At 29.4% G+C, this 24,092-nt stretch overlaps 3 protein-coding genes across 12 annotated transcripts; 2 read left to right on the top strand and 1 right to left on the bottom strand.

Annotated features, from left to right (window-relative positions):
• Positions 1-9: 9 nt before the first annotated feature.
• LOC122525077 (wiskott-Aldrich syndrome protein family member 3) lies at positions 10-7,475 on the top strand. Of its 7 annotated transcripts, none has more exons than XM_043647661.1 (10): positions 10-411; positions 1,815-2,045; positions 3,449-3,792; positions 3,927-4,080; positions 4,186-4,300; positions 4,564-4,596; positions 5,665-5,957; positions 6,029-6,339; positions 6,420-6,836; positions 6,923-7,475. In XM_043647661.1, exons 3-10 carry the CDS (start codon positions 3,519-3,521, stop codon positions 7,102-7,104), a joined length of 1,779 nt encoding a protein of 592 aa, XP_043503596.1. In that variant the 5' UTR covers positions 10-411; positions 1,815-2,045; positions 3,449-3,518; the 3' UTR covers positions 7,105-7,475. The 7 variants fall into 7 exon arrangements, with proteins under 7 accessions (XP_043503596.1, XP_043503592.1, XP_043503595.1 ...); XM_043647657.1 differs by lacking the exon at positions 10-411 and adding an exon at positions 588-1,054; XM_043647660.1 differs by lacking the exon at positions 10-411 and adding an exon at positions 588-1,195.
• A 3,315-nt stretch (positions 7,476-10,790) lies between these two features.
• Positions 10,791-11,981, bottom strand: LOC122525076 (40S ribosomal protein S21). The gene is made up of 4 exons (XM_043647654.1): positions 11,883-11,981; positions 11,732-11,791; positions 10,985-11,120; positions 10,791-10,887 (listed from the first exon to the last, which is right to left on the bottom strand). Exons 2-4 carry the CDS (start codon positions 11,779-11,781, stop codon positions 10,822-10,824), a joined length of 252 nt encoding a protein of 83 aa, XP_043503589.1. The 5' UTR covers positions 11,782-11,791; positions 11,883-11,981; the 3' UTR covers positions 10,791-10,821.
• A 397-nt stretch (positions 11,982-12,378) lies between these two features.
• Positions 12,379-23,147, top strand: LOC122525073 (probable multidrug resistance-associated protein lethal(2)03659). 4 transcript variants are annotated; one of them, XM_043647649.1, is made up of 17 exons: positions 12,379-12,630; positions 12,699-12,837; positions 15,607-15,745; positions 17,154-17,447; positions 17,581-17,694; positions 18,116-18,540; positions 18,623-18,779; positions 18,870-19,072; positions 19,144-19,544; positions 19,668-19,882; positions 19,957-20,175; positions 20,244-20,424; positions 20,496-20,672; positions 20,758-21,217; positions 21,441-21,816; positions 22,089-22,785; positions 23,001-23,147. In XM_043647649.1, exons 3-17 carry the CDS (start codon positions 15,669-15,671, stop codon positions 23,145-23,147), a joined length of 4,143 nt encoding a protein of 1,380 aa, XP_043503584.1. In that variant the 5' UTR covers positions 12,379-12,630; positions 12,699-12,837; positions 15,607-15,668. The 4 variants fall into 4 exon arrangements, with proteins under 4 accessions (XP_043503584.1, XP_043503585.1, XP_043503583.1 ...); XM_043647650.1 differs by lacking the exon at positions 12,379-12,630 and having other exon boundaries at positions 12,637-12,837; positions 15,634-15,745; XM_043647648.1 differs by lacking the exon at positions 12,379-12,630 and having other exon boundaries at positions 12,637-12,837.
• The last annotated feature ends 945 nt before the right edge of the window (positions 23,148-24,092 follow it).

Genomic DNA, 24,092 nt, shown 5'->3' with positions numbered 1-24,092 from the left:
AAAATACACAGGTTAGGTTAACAACAGATATTATTTATTTTTGTTATTTTTGCGCTTTGTTATTTAATCTTTTTTATCTTATCTGATACAAATTTGAACATTCCTCGAATTATAAAAACTTAGGTCAAAAACAAAATATGTTAAGATAACAGAATTTTAAAAATAGGAGATTTAACAAAATTAACCGGAAGTGACATTAAATTTGAAATGGCTGACATGACAGATTTTTTAATCATTTCTAAAAGTTTTTACTACGAAGTTGTGTAAATAAAAGTGTATAAATATAAATAATAAATTATTGTGTGTTTGTGAAAAGTCATTTAAAAATAATAATGTCAAGTAACATCGATGTCTTTTACTTATAAATTAGACATAAACAACGCACAATTATACGCAGTGGTGGAATTATAGGTTAAGAGAATATTAATGAAATAATGAAAAGTACATATATTATGTAAAGCAATTGAATAATTAATGCCATGCCATGACACAACATTTTTTTTAACTCAAAACAATTTGTAAACATAATATTTTAAAAATTTGTCACATTTGAAAAAAGAAAAAGAAAATAATATAATATCGCTTGAATATAGTATCATTTTTAATAATAGCGATTAAAAATGATTTCTAACAAAAATAATCGAATAATCAAAGTATTCGTATTCAAAATTTCCCGCGATTTCGATTTGTGTGTTGTTGCATTGATGTAACGGGAGTAACTCAGTCAGTTGCTTGTCATTCGGTCGGTTGGTTGGTCTCTCGGTTTGTCCACGGTTGGTTGAAAAGTACAGCGCCGTGGTGAACAGCGTTCGAACGTTTACGATTAGAAAAATAAATTGAACGTAAAAAACTAAATACGAATGAAATAAATTAACAGGATATTCATCTTTGATTAGTGAGAACGTGTTGTTATTATTAGTTATATAGGAGTAAATGAATTCTTATCGTTGAAAGAACGCAATTATAAATAGGGTGGGGGGTGTGGTACGTTTCAATGATCGTACTACGTTGACCGACATTATGCGTATATGTGAAGTTAGCCATGCTGAATATGGTGAGTTAACGATGGGTGTAAGAAGTCTCGCAAGAGAACGTGACACGTCTTGTCAGTTGATGCAAGACAAAAGTTACAGTAGTAAGCGAAGCGGGGTGGGGCGTGGCGCAGTGTGAGAACGAGAAAGAAAGAAGGAAGGAAGTAAATGCTTTGGTGAAGTGAGATGAGATGAAATGAGGAGAGGTGGGGCGAGAGAAAATATGGCGAATCGAAACGAGAAGAATTCCTTAGTCTTTCGTTTTGCACATGTTTAAACGCTTTCTAACGCGATGATATAATTTAAAAATGATTTTAAGAGAAATGACCTAAATCTAGTTAACGCTTTTCCTTCTGTATTGATTTTCAATGTTCTTTAACTCGAAAGTATCGTGTTTATAGTCTAGCAATAACTTTAGAACTTTAGTTAAGGTGAGATCAAAATGTTAAAGAATATCAAAGTTCTGCATAGATGAATTGATAAATAGTTAAAAAGGGTTGTAGTTGCAAGTAAAAGCGTTGATAGTTTCATATGTTTTATCTGTCGATTAATAAAATCAGTAAAAAAGATAGTTACATGAAAGAGTTGGGTGGGAGGAGATCAAAGCGCCATCGCGAGGCTGGGAACAGAATTACAGGGTGACACATGGCCGCCGGGGTGGTAGCTACGTAGGGGGTGATTTCTTCTCCTTATCAATCGAAATGAATAAAATGTTTTACTTTTGAAAGTTTCTCTCTAACGATTTTGAAGTGTTCATATAGTCAATCTTATTTCTCCTAACAGGTGTTTAATGTGAACAAGAAAGGAAGATAGTGTTCCGCCATGACAGTAGTGGCAGATTTAAGAGGACGAAACTGTAATTAATCATGCCCACTTATATGTGATATTATATCGTTGGAATTGCGTGTAAATGTTTGTACCGTGATGAACACTATTTTAAAAAGTTTAACAAACTGTGGATTTGTATCTTCACATATAGTTGCATTATGTCATCATCTAATCTCAAAATATGAGGTATGAATGCTTTATTAATTCTAAATAAATATGTCAAAAATGATTTACTGTCTCCAATTTACTTATCATTCGTAGTCTGCTTAATATTCTTCTAATCTTTTTCAATCTCTATTCATATTTAAAGTGAATTACCTTGCTCTTATTAGTCAGTTTACAATTAGTTATTATTTGCAAATACTTAAACATTCTGTGGTAATTTAACTTTCCTATATTAATATACATTTCCAACTTATTACTTTCAAGTTTCCGCAGTATAAACACTTTCATTGTAATAAGAAAATCATATTATTCTTATATGAGTTTTTCACAAGCCAAAGCAATTTTTAAACATTTTATCATCAAAGCATTTGATTAATACTTAACCTTTTATATTTAAAAAAAAATTTATTTAATAATCAGATTTAATACCATTACATAAGAATAAGTTGTATGACAGTTCAACAATAAATTAGATTACTTTATCAATTTTATCTTCTTTTTATTTTGTAGAATAATCAATGACACACTATTTTCAATTACAATTTCCTTTTAAACATTTTCTGATTGTTTATTTTCTATTAGCTAATATTTATTTATTACTTATAATTATTTATATTGCATATAAATATGTTTGAATATGTGTTCATATGTATTGATTTATTATTACCTTAAATATCTTTTACCAATTGATTTATTTATTTCATTCATCGTCGTATATTTGCTGCTAACCGCATGATATATATCGTTTGTCCTTCCATTCCTATGGTTTTATCTTTATTCCTTACGATGAACAGAGATAAAAATCTCGCGATATTAGATTTCCTATCCTTATATAGTACCTTGCATTTAAGCGATTGCGAAGTATAGATCGATCATGGCATATAAATACCAGTATCTAACACTTCACGATCCGTTATATGTAAGTAAGTACATTCGAATTCTACACCGTAGAAACGATTGTAAAGATGCTCTCAAGCGTATATTAATCCTAACGTTTCCTTTTCTGTCTCCGCGAGTATCGCCTTTCGCAGGTCGTTAGACTTTTATTTAACGTAACTCGATCGTACTTGGCTCTTATTTATTGTTTTATTTTTCTTTTCCAAATGAACACTCGAATAAATTAATAATAATAATATATACATATATGAATAAATATACAGGATGTCCCAAAAGTAACTTTACCATGAAAAGAAAAAAATAACATAATTAAAATTAATATTATTATAGTTTATTAATAAAATTACAATATTTTGTTAAATATAAGCATACAAAGTCATCAAAAGAAATATTTGAGGTATCCTGTCTTTAATTATATTTTTATATCGTTGTCCTATCTTCTATCATTTATTATAAGTTAATCGAGAAATTGAAATAGATAAAAAAATATCAAAAAAATTTAATAATATAAAAATGTCTTATTGCAGATTCTAAAAGAATGGTGAATTATTTACGAAGCCTAGTCAAAAGGATCGTAAGGTAAAATTAATCGAAAAAATGCCTCTACCAAAAAGATTGGTGGAACCTGTTCACGTTGCACGTGGAACAATACCAGATGATTATCCATTGCCATCGGAATTAGAAGCCGTTACTAATGGTACTTTGGCTAATACCATTAGACAACTCTCTAGCCTTTCACGGCATGCCGAAGATCTCTTTGCAGAGTTGACCAGGGAAGCTCATGCGTTAAGTGAAAGGGCAAATTCTTTGCAAGCTAGGATAGATCGATTGGCTGTCAAAGTCACTCAACTTGATAGCAATGTCGAGGAAGGTTAGTGGTCCACCAAAAAATATTTTATAATTAATGATTTATTTTGTTATTTAATAAACGTGTAATTACTGTTATTATTCTAAACGAGTATTATCATGTAACTTAAGATTAATATTGATACTTTTGTTATTTAGTGTCACTACAAGATATACACATGAGAAAAGCATTTAAGAGCTCAATCGTTTTTGATCAACAAGTAGTTTCAAGAGAGTCAATGCCAACAGCAATGTTAGAAACTTATCGTCAATGTGACACACCACCACCTTTAGATAAACTCAACATTTATAGGTACATATATATATATATATATATACATTTATGTGTGATGCTAAAACATTGTAGAATTTTAGTCAAATAGGAGTAAATATTGATTGATGAAATTTTTTTTTCCAGAGAGGATGGAAAAGATGGATTAAAGTTCTACACGGATCCAAATTATTTCTTTGATCTATGGAGTCAAGAGATGTTAAAAGATACTGAAAAGAAATTACATGATCGAGGGAAAAAGGTAAATTATCATTGTTGGAACATTTTATTTCTTAACGCGTGCACCTCGATATCAAATATTATATGTACAATTATTTTTGAAGAATTACGTTCATTCATTTTTATTTTATAGTTTATATTTTGATGTTAACTTTGTTATTTTTGTAAAGACACATTAATGTGCCTTCGGGGTGCACGAAACATATGAGTTAAACTCACAATATTGTATGTATATATTGATATTGCAATTGCTAACTATTTGGAACTCTATCCCGTTCGTTATAGACTGAAACAGAATATGCCGAACCATACAGAAAGGCAAGTCGATGATTTGGATCTTTGTAGTTTTATTTTATTCCCCTGTTAAATCATGAATACTAAATAATCGATCAGTCACACACTCATCAGTCTCACTTCTCTGTGGTTTTATCCGATCATTAACCACTTATCTTTCTCTCTTTCTCTTTCTCTCTATTTTTCACTTTCTATTTCTCTCTTTTTTAAGCTGACTAGAAATTGCGTTAGTTGCTCGCTTTCAAAGTTTGTAGTTTATGCCCTAGGTAATAGCAAAAGCCAGTGACTTTTTTCATTTTTAGTGTTTGCTCTTCACAGATCAATTGTTTCAAGCCGAATTCACTTTCGACTTTAAAAAACATTTGATCTCTGTTGATTCATATAAGATCCCTTGATATGTCAGTGCTAACAAAGGACTTCACTCGAGAGTTTATAATTTTTTTTTCTTACTCTTTTTCTTAAACTAATGATTTTGATTAATAAAAAAGAGTACTCCTTCACTCGGGTGATTCCCTTGTACATTACAAAATGTCACACAATATTCACATTTCATTGTCACTTTGTCGATCGTTGCAACGCTGTCCTTTTTGCAAGTAATGCAAGTTTTGAATGTTAAAACTCACAAGGGTCTATGATTATTATGATGTATCGGTTTTACACAATCAATTATCGATCCTTCATCTTCGTTATTCAATCGTCACATTTTTTATGTAGGAAATAAAACTTTACCGTGATCAATCTTTACGAATGATATCGCAACAATATACGATATTATTTAACAACATCACACGTGTGATTCTTGATTATAGGAAACCATATTTCCTACATATTTGTTGCATATTTATTGACTGATTCAGCACTACTAACATACGTACACACATATATACTTTGGACAAACATATTTAATAGATGATAAAAACCAATAGAGACGATGGTTTGTATTTCTAACGAAGCTCAATCAGTCAAAAACGAGTTCCTTCAAATTGAAATAATTATGCTTGTTTTCATGCAAACATATCTTTAAATGGGAAACTTGAATAACAACTAGGAATATTTTTTGATATATATATTTTTCTTTTTTCTACGCTATAGCCTCATAGACCACGGAACGAAGGTAGTAGTGGTGGAGGTAGACACAAGAAGCGTGTAAGACAGCCTCATAATACAAGGGAAAGGCAGAGACAATTAGCAGTTGGTCATGGGGAATATATAATGCCAACACAGGGGGTTCAATATAGAGCACCTCATAACATGACTGATGAAGCAATGATGGGGATGGTCGTGACCGAATCAAGACCACCCAGACCAAACAGTATTGAACTTAGACGAAGTTATCCACCAGAAGAGCAACACTTGTATAGTCCTTCTTCTTCTGATCATTACAGGTTCGTAACGTTAATTTATTTGATAAATCTTATAAGATTTGAAAGGATTATCACCTATTATTCTTTTATAGGGCAACAAATTCTGTTTCCCATGGTTACGAAGAAAACGTATATGGTTCTCATTATGCTTCTGGTCAAGGCCAACAAGGTAGTGAAACTTATCAGAGTCCAGGTGGACAAAGTACACCTAGTAGAAGTGGTAGATCGCGACCATCACAACCACCTCCTGCTCCACCAAGCAATACTTCTAGTAATTCAACTCCCACGGTAGCCTCGGCTAATAATACTCCTACCAGAGGGAGATCTATGAGCACTGGTAGAGATACGCTTCCACCACCTCCTCCTCCTCCAGGAGAAACAATGTCTCCACCTTCTATGAATGGTGTGTTATATTTAAACAAATTTTTTCCTTTTATCACATATATAAAAAACAAAACTAATAAAAGCATAAATGTTTTTTAGGTTCGATACCATCTCACTTATTAAATAGAAGTGGAAGTCGTCCAAACAGTCCGTTACCGAGTCATCATTCGACTCCTACTCCTCCAAATCACTCGGCACAAATTGGTACAGACGAAACAGATCCCGTTTCTCAAGATTTACCACCACCACCTCCAACACCTGATCCTACACCACCAAGGCCTATTTCTCCGCCATGTAATATTCCTCCTCCTCCTCCACCACCACCTCCACCACCAGCAATTAATGGTACACCGCCACCAGTACCATTGACGAACGGAGATATTGCCAAAATGATAGCCATGTGTCCACCAAAATTAAAACCATTGAAAAGTATCGATGGACAGTTACGAAAGTCCGTTAATCCGAATATCCCATTGGTAGATCCAAGGAATGATTTACTTAAAGCGATAAGAGATGGTAATTTATTCTTGCAAATTCATTTGATTTTTATTTATTAATCTTGATGCATATAAATTAAAAAATATTCATTTTGAATGACTTAGGAATTAAATTAAGAAAAGTAGAAAAAATCGAGCAGAAGGAAGTAGAACGTGTTAATGCATTGAACGATGTTGCATCCATATTGGCTCGTCGTGTTGCTGTCGAATTTAGTGACAGTGATTCAGCTTCAGAAAGCGAATGCGACAGTGAAGGATGGGGCGAACAAGAAACGAATCTCGCGTGACCCACCTCTTTTCCATCTGCCGCCACTGTCTCCTAGAAAAATGATCGAGGAGCTACCTTTTTATTTTCTTGATGAATTTTATTTGGATCATCTACAATAATCATAATTGTCGAATTGATCTATCCAAGGTACAAGATCATAAAGTAAGCATAATGTTTATAGATATTTCGTTTTTTTTTTTTTTAATTTTTTTTTTTAAATAGATAATTGCACAAGTGAAGTTAGAAATCATTTGATAATATACTACGAGAACGTGAGAAATTAATAAATATGTCGTAAATAAAATTAACTCTATTTGGGTGTGACGAACTTTGATTTTATCACACGACTAATATTATTCATGTAGAAATAAAAAGCCAAAGAACCTTGCATATTTATAGATTAATTTTTGTTTATTTTTGTTTATTTTTGTATTTTGTATGTTTTAATCTTGCCACATTTGTAATTTATGAATTAAAAAGCGATATACAGTACATGAAAGAATACTATAGTTTTTTGTTTTTCTTTTTTTTTTTTTTGACGAAGATTGAATTTTATGATTAATTAAAAATATATATGTAATTAATAGAGCAGCAAGAAGACTAGATAAGAGATAAAGTTTATATTTAACAATATCACATACATCGTGTTTTCTTAGGATATATAGAAATTCTAAAATAATATAAATATTAATTAAATTATTAAAGGGGTTCAATACCAGTATAACTTGTACATTTAATAACTTTGATCGTATATTCCTTGAAATTACAAATTATGAATTTTTCATTATTTTGCACACACATAATCGTCATTTATAATCATGAGATATGACGATGTGATCGAACCGAGTAATAAAATATACTTGTGTATCCTAGAAATATAACGATATTACAAAACTATATGTTTCATTTTATGCAAGGTTCCAACGTCACACGTACGAATAATTTTGGATCAAATGATTTCAGATTATGTTAATGTATTAGTAAAAATAACGAAGAGTACATTCTTTGAATCTACAAAAAAAAAAGATAAAAAGAAAAAGAAAAAAGAAAATGAAAAAGAGATAGAAGGGATATACACGCACACAGAAAAAATATAAGCATCACTTTTATAAAATATTTCTCGATATTTGTCAGGGACTTATTGATGTCCTTCTTGGCACATTCCACAGTATCAATAAAGTCTAGTTAACGAATACTTCTTTTTAATTGGACTGTTTAACGATGGTATTAATGATACAATTTTCACGAAACATAGATGAAATAATAAACTTTGCATTATATATATATATATGATACTATATGCTATTAAGTAGGACGTACATGCATATATATATATATATGAAAAAGAGAAGATAAAAGCCAAAATACAGAGTTTATATTTTTTTCCTTCGTGTCATATATAAGTCTTGTAAAGTACTATACTTTGAACTAATAATTATAATTAGATAGTATCTATGTGAGATATCTGACATGAGCTGTTCACAGGTCAAAGTGATTAACTCTATTTTTAGAATGTTTTAAACATTGTAGTGCCAAAAAGCACTTGGATAAATGCTTAACTTTTTGTATTACAAGAAAAAAATTCTTTATTAATTAGACTTAACACAGCTAAATAACAAAAGTAAATAAAATCGTTGAATGATAAATAATACAACAATGTATATAATCTTTTATCAATTTTTTCTACTTTTTGCTTCATAGAGTTAATCAATTTGACAAATGAGCAATACATCTAACAATCATTTGTTACCGTTTCGCCAGATGATGATCGACTCGAATAAAAACAGGATTATGTGGCGAATGGACAATATATTATTTCTCTACGCTCTATACGTATACAAAAAATAAGAAAAAAAAATAAAAAGAAAGAAAATGTGTCGTGTGTGCGTCCTACCGCAACGATAATGGTACATCGAGTTTTAACATTCGGTCGACGGTCTTGCTAATAAAAATAATAATAATAATAATCTTCCGTCTACTGTAAGGAACATAGCGTTAGAGACTGTCATCGGATTTTTCGCTTGTATTATCAAGAGATATATCGAGAATATGTAATGAAACAAATGCTCCATTATATATAAGATTTAACGAAGTTGTTATTTAATAAAAATGAAAAAGAAACATTTTCTAGTATATAATAAAATTAAATGTATAATTAAATGTAACGACACGATGGTATATATACATATATATAAATGATATATTAGTTAATATTGATATATTAGCTAATGTATACATTTATATAATTAATATTATGCCGAATATGTTATTATTATACACTAACATTAACGTTGTTTGAAAGAAGCTATCTGTAATTTATTTTGCATCGATGTTCTAACTAAAGTTAGGGGTAAATAGTGGTTGCATCATCGCATAATCTTACGTGTTCCAGTAGAAATCTATCCCAATATAGATAGATATTTGGTAGAAATATTAATGGAAAAGTATCATCCTTCATCCAGTGGTTTACTCGGCTTACAGAATTATTCAAAAAATCTGGCCGATCTTCCTGTATTGTTATTAAAAAGTCTAATAACAAATGATACACCATAGATACATTCTTACATATATCATATTAATAATTTCATTAACTATTTTTAGCATGAGAATGGCCAATTTTCAGCGATTTGGAAACAGCTTTGGTGTATTTGGATGAAAATCATATACTGAACGTAAAATGATTATGATACATATATATATATATAAAGAGATGATTATTCCCTTAAATTACAAGAGAGAGAGAGAGAGAGAGAGAGCTACGTATGAAAAGAAGTGTACAAATGCAACACGTAAATCTTATATATATATATATATTTATGTCGTAATATGTTGATGATATATTGCTCAGTAAAATGATTTTATCTTTCTCAAAAGGAAACAAATAAAAAAGATAGAATCCTTTTTCTTTGCTTTAAGGATATTACGCTTCTATGAAGCTATACGCGTTAAATTATTGTAAAATTACGATATACCAATGTAAGCTAGCGATTTCCCAAAAGTGATAAATCATTGTTTTCATTTAGCAAGACGAATAATGAAAAAGATAAGATCACAGTCTCAATGGTCCTATGGATCGTATTAGCTTTGATCTTCTCTTGCTTGCATTAGGAGGAAACCAAAATAAAATGTGACGTCTCTGTGTAAACACGTGTTTCTAATCGATAAACGCTTTGTAAATTTAGCATCTAATGAGAATGCTCCAACTACAAACAGAATCCACTTGCAACCTTATTTTCATACTTTCATTTTTTCATATATTGATAATGGCTTCAAGACATGAATTCTACGATTATAAAAAAAAAAAAATAAAAGTGCCAATAATAAATAATGGCATCGTGATAAATCTATTATGTTGAATAAGTCGATTTTTATGCCTGCGAAGTCATTGCGATAATAAAAACTTCTCTTTTTACACTTAAAGAATATCGATCTTACAAAAATAGAAACATATTACTTGAACAATAATCGCTATTATAATATATAATTACATTATTAATAATTACAAATTTGTAGTAAAACTGTACAGAATTAAATAAATTCGAAAATATCATCAGCTGTACTTTGGTTTTTGATGGTTTGATTTTTCTTTTTTAAATACATTATCATCAAAGATCAAAGAGTTATATGATATATTAACGACAAAATTATTAATTTTAAGATCGTTATTTCTGAATTTAAATTAACAAAAAAAACTCTATTGTTTTATTTATATAATTTTTATTAAAATAAAATTACATTAAAAGTTTTTAGGTAAGATTCCGTCATCTTTGGCAAGGCGAACTAAGCAATCATCAGATTCACCCTGTAATAAAATTAAAATATTAATATAAAAACATAAAATTTATATAGAATGATATATTACCTAATTTGCTTGTTAAATATTACAATTCAAAACATACCATGCGACGGATTGCTCCGCATATTGCATACATTTTTGTCGTATCTGTCATACGTCCAGTTTCTGGATCAACTTCTGCCAAAGTCAATTGTATTGATGCATGATCTTTGGCATGAACTATACGATTACTCGATGAGCTAAATAAGAAAAAATATTCATATATAATATTACCAAATATATAAAGTTGTACGACTGATCATCATAGGAGTTACACTATGCCAAATTATTAACTCTATAAAATAAAAAGTAGAAAAAATTGGGAAAGTCATTTAATTTATTTCAAATATAAACAGTTAAGTATTGATCAAGAGTTTTTATAATAAACTTTGATATATTATCAATAAACTCATAAGTTTATCCACAGATATAATAGAAGATATACCTAAAGTGCATCTAATAACTGTACCAGACTATAATTTTGTGGCTTGTTTTAGATAGAAAGATTTATGGAAGAAAATATTGCATTAATTAATAAGTTCTATCATTGAATAACGTAAATTTTTGCAGTAATATATCAATGCAATTACACTTGTATTTCTTTTTTTACAATCTGTAATCTACATTTTTTATCTGCAAAATAAGAGGTTATAGTACAAGTCCAGTTACTAGATACATTATATACATATAAATAGATTAGCTTTTTATTCATACCAAATATTGCTTATCATTCTTATTATAATAATTCATAAAAAGATTATATGTAGAGAAATGTATGATTCGTTCTTAAAAATGCACGTGCAATTCTTACCACTTTCTTGGAATATAAAGATCCACAACATTACCACCGTCGTCCTCCATTTTTTTTCAACTGCAACGAAAATAATAAAAAGAAAATAAGATAATTTTAAATGTTTCTTATCTTAATAAAATATAATTTTATATATTTGAAAAATGCTTACGAAAGATTGACTTCGTTTCGACAGAGGCTACGACGAAAAGAATGCACACGCAACCGATTCGTATTACCAATGACTAAATTGGAATTATGTGAAATAAAAATTCCCTAAGTTTTAATAATAACCAATCATCGAACAGTATTCATGAAGCGTAAAAATAATATCCCTAGATTACAAATATTGCACAGGAGTGTTTTCGAATAAGAATTTTGTGTCCTCGTTATTCTACTTAAAACAATATACAGGGTGTTCTTTTTAAAATCAAATACTTTGTATTAAAAGATAAATGTTAAATAAACGTAGAACAAAGTTTCACTATTCGAATCTTTAAATATAATAATATAAAATTTCAAGATTAGATTCGAAAGATATTCAAAGTAATCGATATTTCTTCAAATAAAACTATACATATTGATTATAGGATAATTCATTAGAAAACAAAAAGAAAAGAAAATAAATCAGTGGATAGAATTGTTTTGATCTTCAATTGACCTTCAATAAGAAATTCACGATTCGAATGAGAACAATATAGAAGTCTTATCGTTAACGCGTTTAAACTCAATTGTTGTACAATTAATTACTTATTATAAAGAAGAGAAATCTAAAATTGAAATACTTCGCGATTTGAAATGTAACACCTTGTATAAATCAAAATATACTCCTAGCTAGAATTTATTTTTCATTTAAAGGCGCTTCAGTCGTTAAAGAAGGTTGAAATCTTTTACGTAAATGTAGAATTCGTTCAATTTCAGTAGGTTGTTCATGGTCACGTGTTTATGGTTCGGGGTTAATCAATGATACATGCGTTCTTTATTGCAGTCAAGCGAATGCTTTCTGCTTGGACGGATGTGTAGTTTTCATTTTGGTTGTTAAAAGGATTGTTAGGCAATCGAAGAGTATGGGATCCTGACGCACAAAGCGTAGACGTCTTTTTACTTTCCATCTTTACTTTTACAGAGTAAGTAAAAACGCACATGTCTTTTCCAATTACTTAATATTTATATATATATATCCCCTTTTTACTTTTATATATATAGTGTAAATTAAATAAGGAAAATAACTTACGTGACCAGTAATAATTATTTTCCTCTTCTGTACAATTCGATTACATAGCTATTTTTCGTAGCCTTGAACGATATAATGAGCTGAATCTTGAAAAATTATCGATTTCCATTTGAATTTCTTAACCGACTAATTTTTCGAATAAATATATTTTATTATATATATTATTATCATTATTATTGTTATTGTTATTGTTATTGGATATTTATCTTTGTCTTACTTTGTAACATTAATCTTGTTAAATTGATTGGTAGTAGACAAATAAGTACTTTTCTTCTTTCACAAATAGAAATATATCAATTGTGTGTGTCTTTTAGTATAAATAGAGCGGTCACTAACGTTTGCCAGGAAGCTAATATAATTCTATTATCTTTATCATCATCTTCATCAGTATCAGCATTATTGTTATTAATTAATATTAAATATTTATAACATTTATTATTATTAAGCTACTACGTTTCTTTTTTAATAAATATAATTTATAATACGTGTTTAAAAAAGAAGAATATAAAAGATAAAATATTTTAGAGTAAAATAGTGTATATCACATCTTTCTATCATAGTATATTTACCGTATAATATATACAGTATTTGATATGCATTGATAAATCATATCCAAAGTCTGACATTCTTTGAGCTCTAATCTGTGATTCAGCATTAGATTTATATATGATTCAACACAAGCGTGAATACGCACACGTGTACACGCGTGCAATGCGTAGATATGTATTATACATAATACAAAAGAAACAAGAAAAAGAAAAGCAAAAGTAAAAAGAAACCGTCAGTCGTTAAAGTTATCAAATTTGTTGATTTAAACAATTTACACGAGTAAGGCTTTTTGTGAGATAAGAATAATGTTTTCTGCCGCAATTATTCATGTTGTAGGATAATTAATAGTAATAATCTAATAATAGGTATTTCAAAAGTCGTATATAAATTAATTTCTTATGAACATAGTTTTAATAATTAGTTTTTATATTGTTCCTTATCGTTATATGTAAATTTAAGTGTGTATATTTAAGAATTAAGTTCATAATTCAATGCTGAGGTGAGGAAAGAGAGATTAAATATTGGTTTATTTTAATTTTTATTATTTCTTTTTCTGTTATTTCTTCTTTCACTTTCTCGTTTAAATAAAAGTCTTCTATATTTGTCTTTTTGCTTGCTTAAATGATATTGTGTTAATACGCGAAGAGATCAATGGCGCCAATAAAATGACGAAATTTCTTTCTAATAGATTTATATCATTGTTACTGATTGCGAGAATGAAGAAGTTCCACGTTTTATCAAGGGAACGGAAGATCGATGTTCCTTATCGATTGTTATAATGTATTTGAAAAACCATTCGTCGTGTTCCTTTTTTCAATAGAAAAGAAAATCATACAATTATATCCTAGTAAAAAGTTTACTATTTATACGTAATTTTTTATCTTTAGAATGAAATTTTGGCGAATTAAACGTTACGTCGTCGTATTTGTTGTAAGATAATGCGAATAACTTTCACAGTGATATCAGTTCCGCATTTTTTTATACTCTGTAGAAAAGATTGATCGCGTTAAACTTTATTATCTGTCAGATTAGTGTTAAAAATTCTTTTCTACTACTTGTTAGTTACATTGTGTTGTCATTCGCGAACAGTGTGCGCACGTGTATTATGTGTGTGTGTGTGTATATATATATATACGTTTAATGCTTTATTTTTTCACGTTTTTCTACACGATATTACGTAATTTTCTTTATATCTATTTTTTCTACATTCTCTATACAAATTGTTAGAAAACGTTAAATATGTCACTTATTTATTACATAATACATATTTATAATGAAAAGATAACTATATAAATGTGTATTCGTATATGTGTAAATATACGCGTGTATAAAATTATACATAACGTGCCAATGATTCATAAATAAATTCAGTTATATGTGTATTACAAATTTTATAGTATCTATAAAGCTGTTTAATAATGCATACTGTTCTCATGTATGAGTAAATGAAGTATATAATATGTTGTACTTGCATATGGTCTGTCTCTTTGCATTTCCGAATTTGTGTATATACAAATGTATACATAAATACATATGTTTTTTAATGAATAAAATAATATTGAGAAAGACAAAATCTGCCGAGTCACAGTTTGCGTGTCACTAAATTCGATATTACGTTTTACAAAAAAATTTGTAATGTATTTATAAAACTGTTGAGATAACGTACCGAGCATTGTGTATGTTCGAAAGAGATAAGATATGATTATTATCATATTTTAGCCCTTCCACAAACTAATAATAAGAACAAAAATGTATTCATTTAAAATTAACATTTATTTAGTAAGATCGAATACAAATTATTTTATCCCTTTCAAAATATATGTATTTTTATTTTTTTTTTTATTTTTTCTTTTTTTTCTGTCTGTATGTACAAGGTTGAATTTTGTTACAAATAGAATGCATTTTTTACTTGAATTTATTTGGAATGACTTTTACTTTGTTACTTTGTTACTTTGTACATATATGACGCATTCTTTGATTAATTTATTACGAATGGGATAGGTATATATATACATATCGTATAATATTTTATATGTATAATATTAAATATTTTTCTTCATTTTTATCATGTCATTCTCATATATTCGATTATAAATATTGTAATTTTCTCTAGTTCCACTTTGTCTTTTGTTTACGGAAGAGGTGCGTTAACGATCACGATACTATCTTATTATCATGGACGGAAAACAGAAATTTGAGAAGAAAAAGAATCCTCGTGAGGGAGCCAATCCTCTAAGCGCATTAACGTTCGCGTAAGTATTTAGAACTTGAAACAATTGAAAATATATCTTGTTTCTACATGATAAAAAAGAGAAAACACTTGTTTTTACATCCACATATATACATTTACACTATTAGATTTTATTATTAAAGTGTCACGTTGGTCGTGATAATCATTGATAAATTTTACCTCGATCTATGTATTGTTTAAACTATATACCTGCAAGGTTGGATATAGATTAATATCTTATTAAAAATTTATCTTTCTATCTGACGCAAATATGTTTTTCGAATAACAAATATAACATCATTTCTTTATTTACGCTTTATGATTTTATAAACGATTATTATCGTATAAACGATTAACGAATAAAATATAATTATTATGTTATACTGACTGCTACTTCTCGTTTAATAATCAAGCTAGAATATTTATGAATATTTATTTTTCTTTTCTTTTTATTGATAATAAATAAATATAATTTTTATTGTATTTTGGGTATACCAATATATCTACTTTAGTTTCTATCGGGTTATTAACCCTTTGAGTGCTGAATACGAATTTTTTTTGTTAATATGAATTATGTTGATTAAACGCAAGTTACAGCTAAAAAGTTATAAAAAAGAAACAAAACAAACAAAAATACATATATGCGTCCTTCGTTGGTACAAACACCTTTCGCTGGATGCACATATGCATCCATAATACTCAAAGGGTTAAAATATAATTAATACGTTATTGGCCATGTATATTACGCATAATCGGCATTTTTGTTTTTAATTGGTGTCATGTGTGACCTGCGTTACTATATTGTTTTTTTGTTTTCAAAGAACTTCTTAAATATTTATTTAATAACATGTTTCTTCATTTTTATCATGTTATTTATATATTAAATCGCATGTGTGTGTCGTAACTTTTTTTAATTCGATTTTTTTTCTTTTTAAAACAAAAGTTTCTATATACAATATGTTAGCATTATTTTGTGAAATGATTTACTAAATCCTGAAATAATTATACTGATCAGTTAAAATATGAAAAAAGGCAGGATTACATACTTCAATCAGATAATATTCGCGAAAGGTGAAATTCTAAACTAAAATTAAATTGAAATTTAATCCCAAGTATATATAAGAAAAATATTTTTCGGTTTCGTTTTAATACCTCTGTCTATCACTCAGAAAATATGTTTTTTTGTTGTAAAGTCTTTCAAGTGAAGATTATCTAATCTAGAGATATAGTTTCTTTATCGATTTAAGAAATTATATTAGGTTTCCTTCGAAAACTATGAAAATTAAAATAAAATAAAATAAATGTGGACAATGAGTTTTTTTGTTCTTTGAAAACAAATTTTTTGTTCTTATTTTGTGAAATTATTCGATTTGGCCTATGAGCGGTTTATATAAACATGTGTAATATATTTTCATATTTTTATGAAATAGATGGATTTTACGCACCTTCTGGCTTGGGTATCGTAGAGACCTTGAAGTATCTGATCTGTATAAACCTCTTAAAGAACATACGAGTAGTGTACTTGGAGATAAATTAGCTACTTTATGGGAGGCAGAATGTCAAAAAATAAACGAGCAGAGAAATAAGGCTCTTAAAAGTGGTGCAAAATTTGACAATGAAAGTAACTTGAAAGAGCCTAGTTTACTGAAAGTATTAATCAAATGTTTTGGTGCTCGCATAATGTTCTATGGAATAATACTGGTCATTATGGAAATAGTGCTCAGGTAAATATATATTATACATTGTTACAAGTTCATTGGAATTTTTTCTTATTTCTTTTGTCCAGAGATAAATTATTTATAGAATAAATTAATCAGCGAATATTTTTATTAAGCTTATTATTACATATATATGCAGATTATTTCAACCGTTGTTTCTTGGTCTATTAATCCGTTACTTTAGACCACGAAAGCACACCTATGCTCTGGTAAATGGTGATCCACTGTACAAGAAGCAAAATAATTCTGATATGCAAGTTCGCAGAAATAAGAATTATGAGAGATTGTTAAATTTCCTTTTCTATTTTTTTTCCTTATTAACCATCTAAATTACGTCTTCTCAATTTCGTTATAATTTCATGATTTTTGTGCATGTTTAATTAATTTAGAATTTTTCATTTACATAATGCATACCATATTATTTCTATTTCTTATTTTGATTCATTTATTTACGTAAACTTTGAGTTAAAAACTTTTACAGATTTATAGAAGCGAATATATTATATCTAAATTCATTTTTATAGTTAAGTATCTTTTAATAAGCATATTATTAGATACGATTTTCTAATGATAGAATGTTTATTATTTTAACTAGTATTGCTTTAAGCATGTTAGAAAAGAAATATTGGTAGTTAATGAATATCATAATGAAAATTTGTTCTTTTTCTATGTAGGGTGCTGCAACCATTGTTCCTTGGCTATCTACTGCGATATTATAATACCGAAGAAGTATCCAAAAATGAAGCTTATTTATATGCTCTTGGAGTAATATTGTGCTCTACTATTAATATATTTGTTGTACACCCATACATGATGGCTATTCTTCATATGGGTATGAAAATGAGAGTAGCTTGTTGTTCATTAATCTACAGAAAAGCATTGAGATTATCAAGAACTGCATTAGGAAAAACAACGGTTGGACAAGCCGTTAATCTTTTATCAAACGATGTAAACAGATTTGATGTTGCTATCATATTTTTACACTACTTATGGATTGCACCACTTGAAACTATAGTTATTACTTACTTCATGTTTGTTGAAGTACAAATATCTGCTATTATTGGTGTTGTGACATTGTTAATGTTTATACCTCTTCAAGGTAAAGCACAATTTATTTTAGATTAATTAATAAAAGTTGTAAATATGTAAATAATTGATTTCCATTCTTTTTATTTATCTAGGTTATTTGGGTAAAAAGTCATCAGAATTAAGATTGAGGACAGCTATAAGAACGGATGAACGAGTTAGATTAACGAATGAGATCATAACTGGAATTCAAGCAATTAAAATGTATACATGGGAGAAACCATTCAGTGATTTAATAGAAAAAGCTAGAAAGTAAGACAAAATAATACAATTATTATTTTTACATATGTTACTACTTTAAGTCTTTGTAATTATATTAAAAATGTATTTATTGATTAATAGGAAAGAAATTAACGTTATTCGTTCAACGTCGTATATCCGAGGCGTTACCATGTCATTTATTATTTTTACTACAAGAATGTGTTTGTTTATTACAATATTGGCTTACGTTTTATTGGGTGGAAAGATAACTGCTGAAAAAGTTTTTATATTGACAGCGTATTACAATATTCTACGACAAACTATGACAGTTTTCTTCCCACAAGGTAAAATAAAGACTATTATTACCTATTGATATTATCGACAAATAATTAATCAAATAATTTATATATTATAGGTATTACTCAAGTAGCAGAAGCTATGGTTTCTATAAAAAGATTACAGAAATTTATGATGTATGAAGAAGTAATGCCAGAAAAGAACATAGATAAAAATAAGAATATTGCCAAAAAAAAACATAAAAAATCCACAAATTTAAATAATGAAGTAAACGAAGATTTAACAAATAAGAGGAACAATTATGACGAACAACCGAAATTAAATAGCACCGATCCTATAAAATTAGAAAATGCTTTTGCTAAATGGTTTTCATCTGAAAATGAATATACATTGCAGGATATTAATATACACGTTCGTCCAGGTGAACTTATAGCTATAGTCGGACAAGTTGGTTCAGGAAAAAGCAGTTTGTTAAATGTTATCCTAAAGGAACTGAAATTATCTTCGGGTACTTTACAAGTATGTTAATTTATTTATATTAGTATTATTTGCATATGATATATTTATCGATATTATTATATGATATTCGTTTAGATAGGATTAGAATAATAAATTTAGTATTTCATTACTTTTTATTTTCAGGTTAATGGAAATACAGCTTACTCTAGTCAAGAACCATGGCTATTTGCTGGTTCAGTTAGACAAAATATTTTATTTGGCCGACCAATGGACCAAATTCGATATAATAATGTTGTTAAAGTATGTCAATTAAAAAGGGACTTTTCTTTGTTACCTTTCGGTGATAAGACAATAGTAGGAGAACGAGGTGTTAGTTTGTCTGGTGGTCAACGTGCTAGGTAAGTATACTTTAACTGAGATTAAATTAATTATTTTAAAATGTATTAAAAATATTACAATTAACAAAACATAGGATAAATTTAGCAAGAGCGGTTTACGCAGAATCGGACATTTACTTGTTTGATGATCCATTAAGTGCAGTAGATGCTCATGTTGGTAAACACATGTTTGAAGAGTGCATTGTTAAGTACTTAAAAGGAAAAACGAGAATTCTTGTTACTCATCAACTACAGTATTTGCACAATGTTGGTAGAATTATTGTGTTGAAGGATGGTACGATACAGGCAGAAGGGTAAGCTTTTTAAAACAACATTAAATTCATTTGTCATATATATCAATAAAAGGCTTCATTGCAATAAGGACCTACGATGAGTTGGGTTCGAAAGGAGTGGATTTTGGACGTTTACTGGAAACTCAAACATCTATTGAGGAACAGCCTTCTTCTGCACCTGCTAGTAGAAGCAATTCTCGTAATCCAAGTATCACTTCATTGAGTTCCTATAAAACAAATGATACTAGCAAGCAACCAGAACCAGACGAAGTAATATATTTATTTAAAAAGGAATCCATTTACTATTATTATCTAGATTATTTTTTTATATTTGTTATCAGGAGGCTGAAATGCGGACCAAAGGTAGTGTTTCTGGAAAAGTTTATGCTGGTTACCTCTTAGCTGGTGGTAACTGGTGCGTGGTTGCGTTAATCTTTGGATTTTGTGCAATGGCTCAAATGGCAGCAAGTGGAGGTGATTTCTTCATATCTCAGTGGGTCAATATGGAAGAGATATCAGTAAGTATACAATTTGATTTTTATTGTTAAGACTGTATCGTTTTATTTAGTTATATTTAATTATTTTGTTATCTTTTATCAATAGATCAACGTAACGGGCAATGGTACAGAAGTCTTTGAGTGGAAAGGACCAATTGATCGAGACACTTGTATTTATATATACAGTGGTTTGACCGTACTTACTATAGGAATAACGCTCATACGTTCAGCATCTTTTTTCAATATGTGTATGCGAGCGTCGATGACGTTACACGATAAAATGTTCCGTTGTATAAGTAATGCAAAAATGCGATTCTTCAACACTAATAATTCTGGTCGAGTTCTCAATCGATTTTCAAAGGACATGGGAGCTGTAGACGAACTGTTACCAATTGCGTTAATTGATTGTATACAAATTGGTTTATCATTATTGGGAATCATAGTGGTCGTTGCCATTGCTAATAAATGGTTGCTAATACCGACTGTTGTAATTGGATTTGTATTTTACTTTCTACGTGTCTTCTACATTGCCACAAGTCGGAGTGTGAAACGTCTCGAAGGAATCAGTGAGTACCTCAGAAATACAATAATACTACGATACACTATTAGGATAAAGATATCGATATTCATCTTCTCGATCGGATTCCGGAAATGAATGATTTTTGATCGTTTCGTATTCGATAAGTATATATAGATACTTTACACACACACATATAAATATATTAACAAAATAAATCATAAATACATTATTGGAGAGAATTTTTGAGTATAACCATAAATGGTCACCAGCACGTTCACCGGTGTTTGGACATCTGAACGCAACTCTACAGGGTTTACCAACGATACGATCCTTTGAAGCTGGTGACATTCTTATTAAGGAGTTTGACAACCATCAGGATTTGCATTCCTCGGCATGGTTCATATTCATTGCTTCCTCTCGTGCCTTTGGATTCTGGTTAGACGTCTTCTGCCTAGTGTACATAGCTTTAGTCACTCTAAGCTTCCTTATTATGTACGATGATGCTTCTGGATCAATGGAAGGTGGCAACGTTGGTCTGGCGATTACACAAAGTATTGGCTTGACTGGTATGTTCCAATGGGGTATGCGACAGAGTGCCGAATTGGAAAATCAAATGACATCGGTTGAACGTATACTCGAGTACAGGTATGCCTTAGATTAGAGATTCATAAAATCTGGGTCGCGTTAAAATATTAAAATATTTACAAAGTAGTTTACATATTCATTAGAAGAGTTTTTATTCATCAAGTTGTATTAATAATTCAATATCTATTCAGTTAAAGATGAGATTAAAATTACTATATATTTTTTATTCAAGATAATTTTTATAAAATTTTATCAAATATCTTTAATCTTACTGGTTTGTACATTAAATATTTTTGTACTACTTGAAATTAAAAAGAATAAATAATTTTTAGCAAAGTGGAAAGCGAACCACTATTGGAAAGTGCACCTGATAAGAAACCACCAGAAGATTGGCCGCAAGAGGGAAAGATCGAGTTCAAAGAAGTGTCAATGCAATATTCAGTGTTCGAACCACCAGTGTTGAAAGATCTTTCTTTTGAGATAAAGTCACGGGAAAAGATAGGTATTGTTGGTAGAACAGGTGCTGGGAAATCATCCTTGATTTCTGCCTTATTTCGTTTCGCTGAGATCGAAGGGCCTATATTAATAGATGGCATTGATACAAGAGAAATAGGTCTTCACGATCTTCGTTCGAAAATGAGTATAATTCCACAAGAACCTTTCTTATTTTCTGGATCATTGAGGAGAAATCTTGATCCGTTTGATGCCTATCGAGATGACGTATTGTGGCAAGCACTGGAAGAAGTAGAACTCAAGGAAATGGGTTTGGAAGCTCATATAAACGAAGGGGGATCTAATTTGAGTGTTGGCCAACGACAACTCGTTTGTTTGGCAAGAGCCATCGTACGAAATAATCCAATTCTTATCTTGGACGAAGCTACGGCCAATGTTGATCCTCGTACGGACGAGCTGATACAAAAGACGATTCGTCAAAAATTTGAAAAGTGCACAGTACTTACTATCGCTCATCGTCTTAACACTGTGATGGATAGCGATCGTATATTGGTGATGGATGCTGGTCGTGCAGTGGTAAGTTAATTGTTCATTCTAGACATATCAAATACTTACTCGTACTTATACGTCGATCACGACCTCCAGAGAATGTGTCTTTGATGTTGAATGTTTCTTTTTTTTGTTACGGTTTGTTTGATATGTCTGGTTGTATTATGTCAATTATATTATTGCAACGTCTTAATGATGTCCTAAGAAAATGATGACAATTTCTTTTTTTGTTAAATTTGCAGGAATTCGATCATCCTCACATACTATTACAAAACGGTAAAGGATACTTAAGCAGTATGGTGAAAGAGACGGGTCATGTAATGGCGGAGGCCTTGACCGCTATAGCACTTGATAATTATAAGTCTCGTTATACATCTACAACGCTTTGATGTGTAACATCTACCTACTTATCGTCATGTTAACTTTTTAGCATCGTTTATATCCAAATTGGATTAATTCATTTCTTTTTAGGCACGACCACAATTTAATTTTCTTTTTTATTATTTGGATATAATAATATTATCCCTATTTTGAACAAAATTATTTTCAAAGCTATTTAGGATATTCATGAAAAAAACTTATGCGAATTTTTAAGTTTTATACATCAAAATCAAATAACACGAGTGTGTTTCTATGTATGTATGTATGTATGCATGTATGCATGCATGTATGCATGTATGTATGTATGTATGTATGTATGTATGTATGTATGTATGTATGTATGTATGTTACATGTATATTATATCTATGTATGCTGTTGTGATGGTATAAATGCGGGTACGTGTAGATTCATTTTGTGTCGCATTTAGACAAATATGATTGACTTAATTACAAATCAATGCCAAAACTAAAGAAAATCAACTTCCAATGAAGATCCCCATAAGTAATTTCGGTTAGATCTAATTCTATGGTGTCAAAATAATTGACATTTCTTCCATGAATAAAAACATTGAAAGTTCAAATAATAAATTTGTAATATTATTTATTTGGAATTATATAATAGAATTATTTCAAATATTGATTAACCAATTATTATTTTAATATGAGCTATATCTGGGTCGTGCCTAAATTCTGTGTCAAACGTAAGACATGTTGGTTTTCTCTTTACATTTTTGTTTCTTTTTTCCTTTCTTTGAAATTACTTAAACGAAGTAATATTTTTGTTAGAACATCTTAACAGAATGTAGAGAATCCATTTTATACTGTCTGGCGCTGGCGCGGATTCAGTATTATTACTTAATATTTTATATCTTATAATTTTTTTATCTATATTTCTCTCTCTCTTTTTCTCTTTTTCTTTCTTTATTGGAAATACTTAACGATAAATTGTCGCT

This window comes from Polistes fuscatus, unplaced genomic scaffold, assembly GCF_010416935.1.
Source record: "Polistes fuscatus isolate 324 unplaced genomic scaffold, CU_Pfus_HIC Scaffold8, whole genome shotgun sequence".
Taxonomy (NCBI): domain Eukaryota; kingdom Metazoa; phylum Arthropoda; class Insecta; order Hymenoptera; family Vespidae; genus Polistes; species Polistes fuscatus.
The sequence above is the reverse complement of the archived record's forward strand: the minus strand, read 5'-3'. Positions and strand labels throughout refer to the sequence as shown.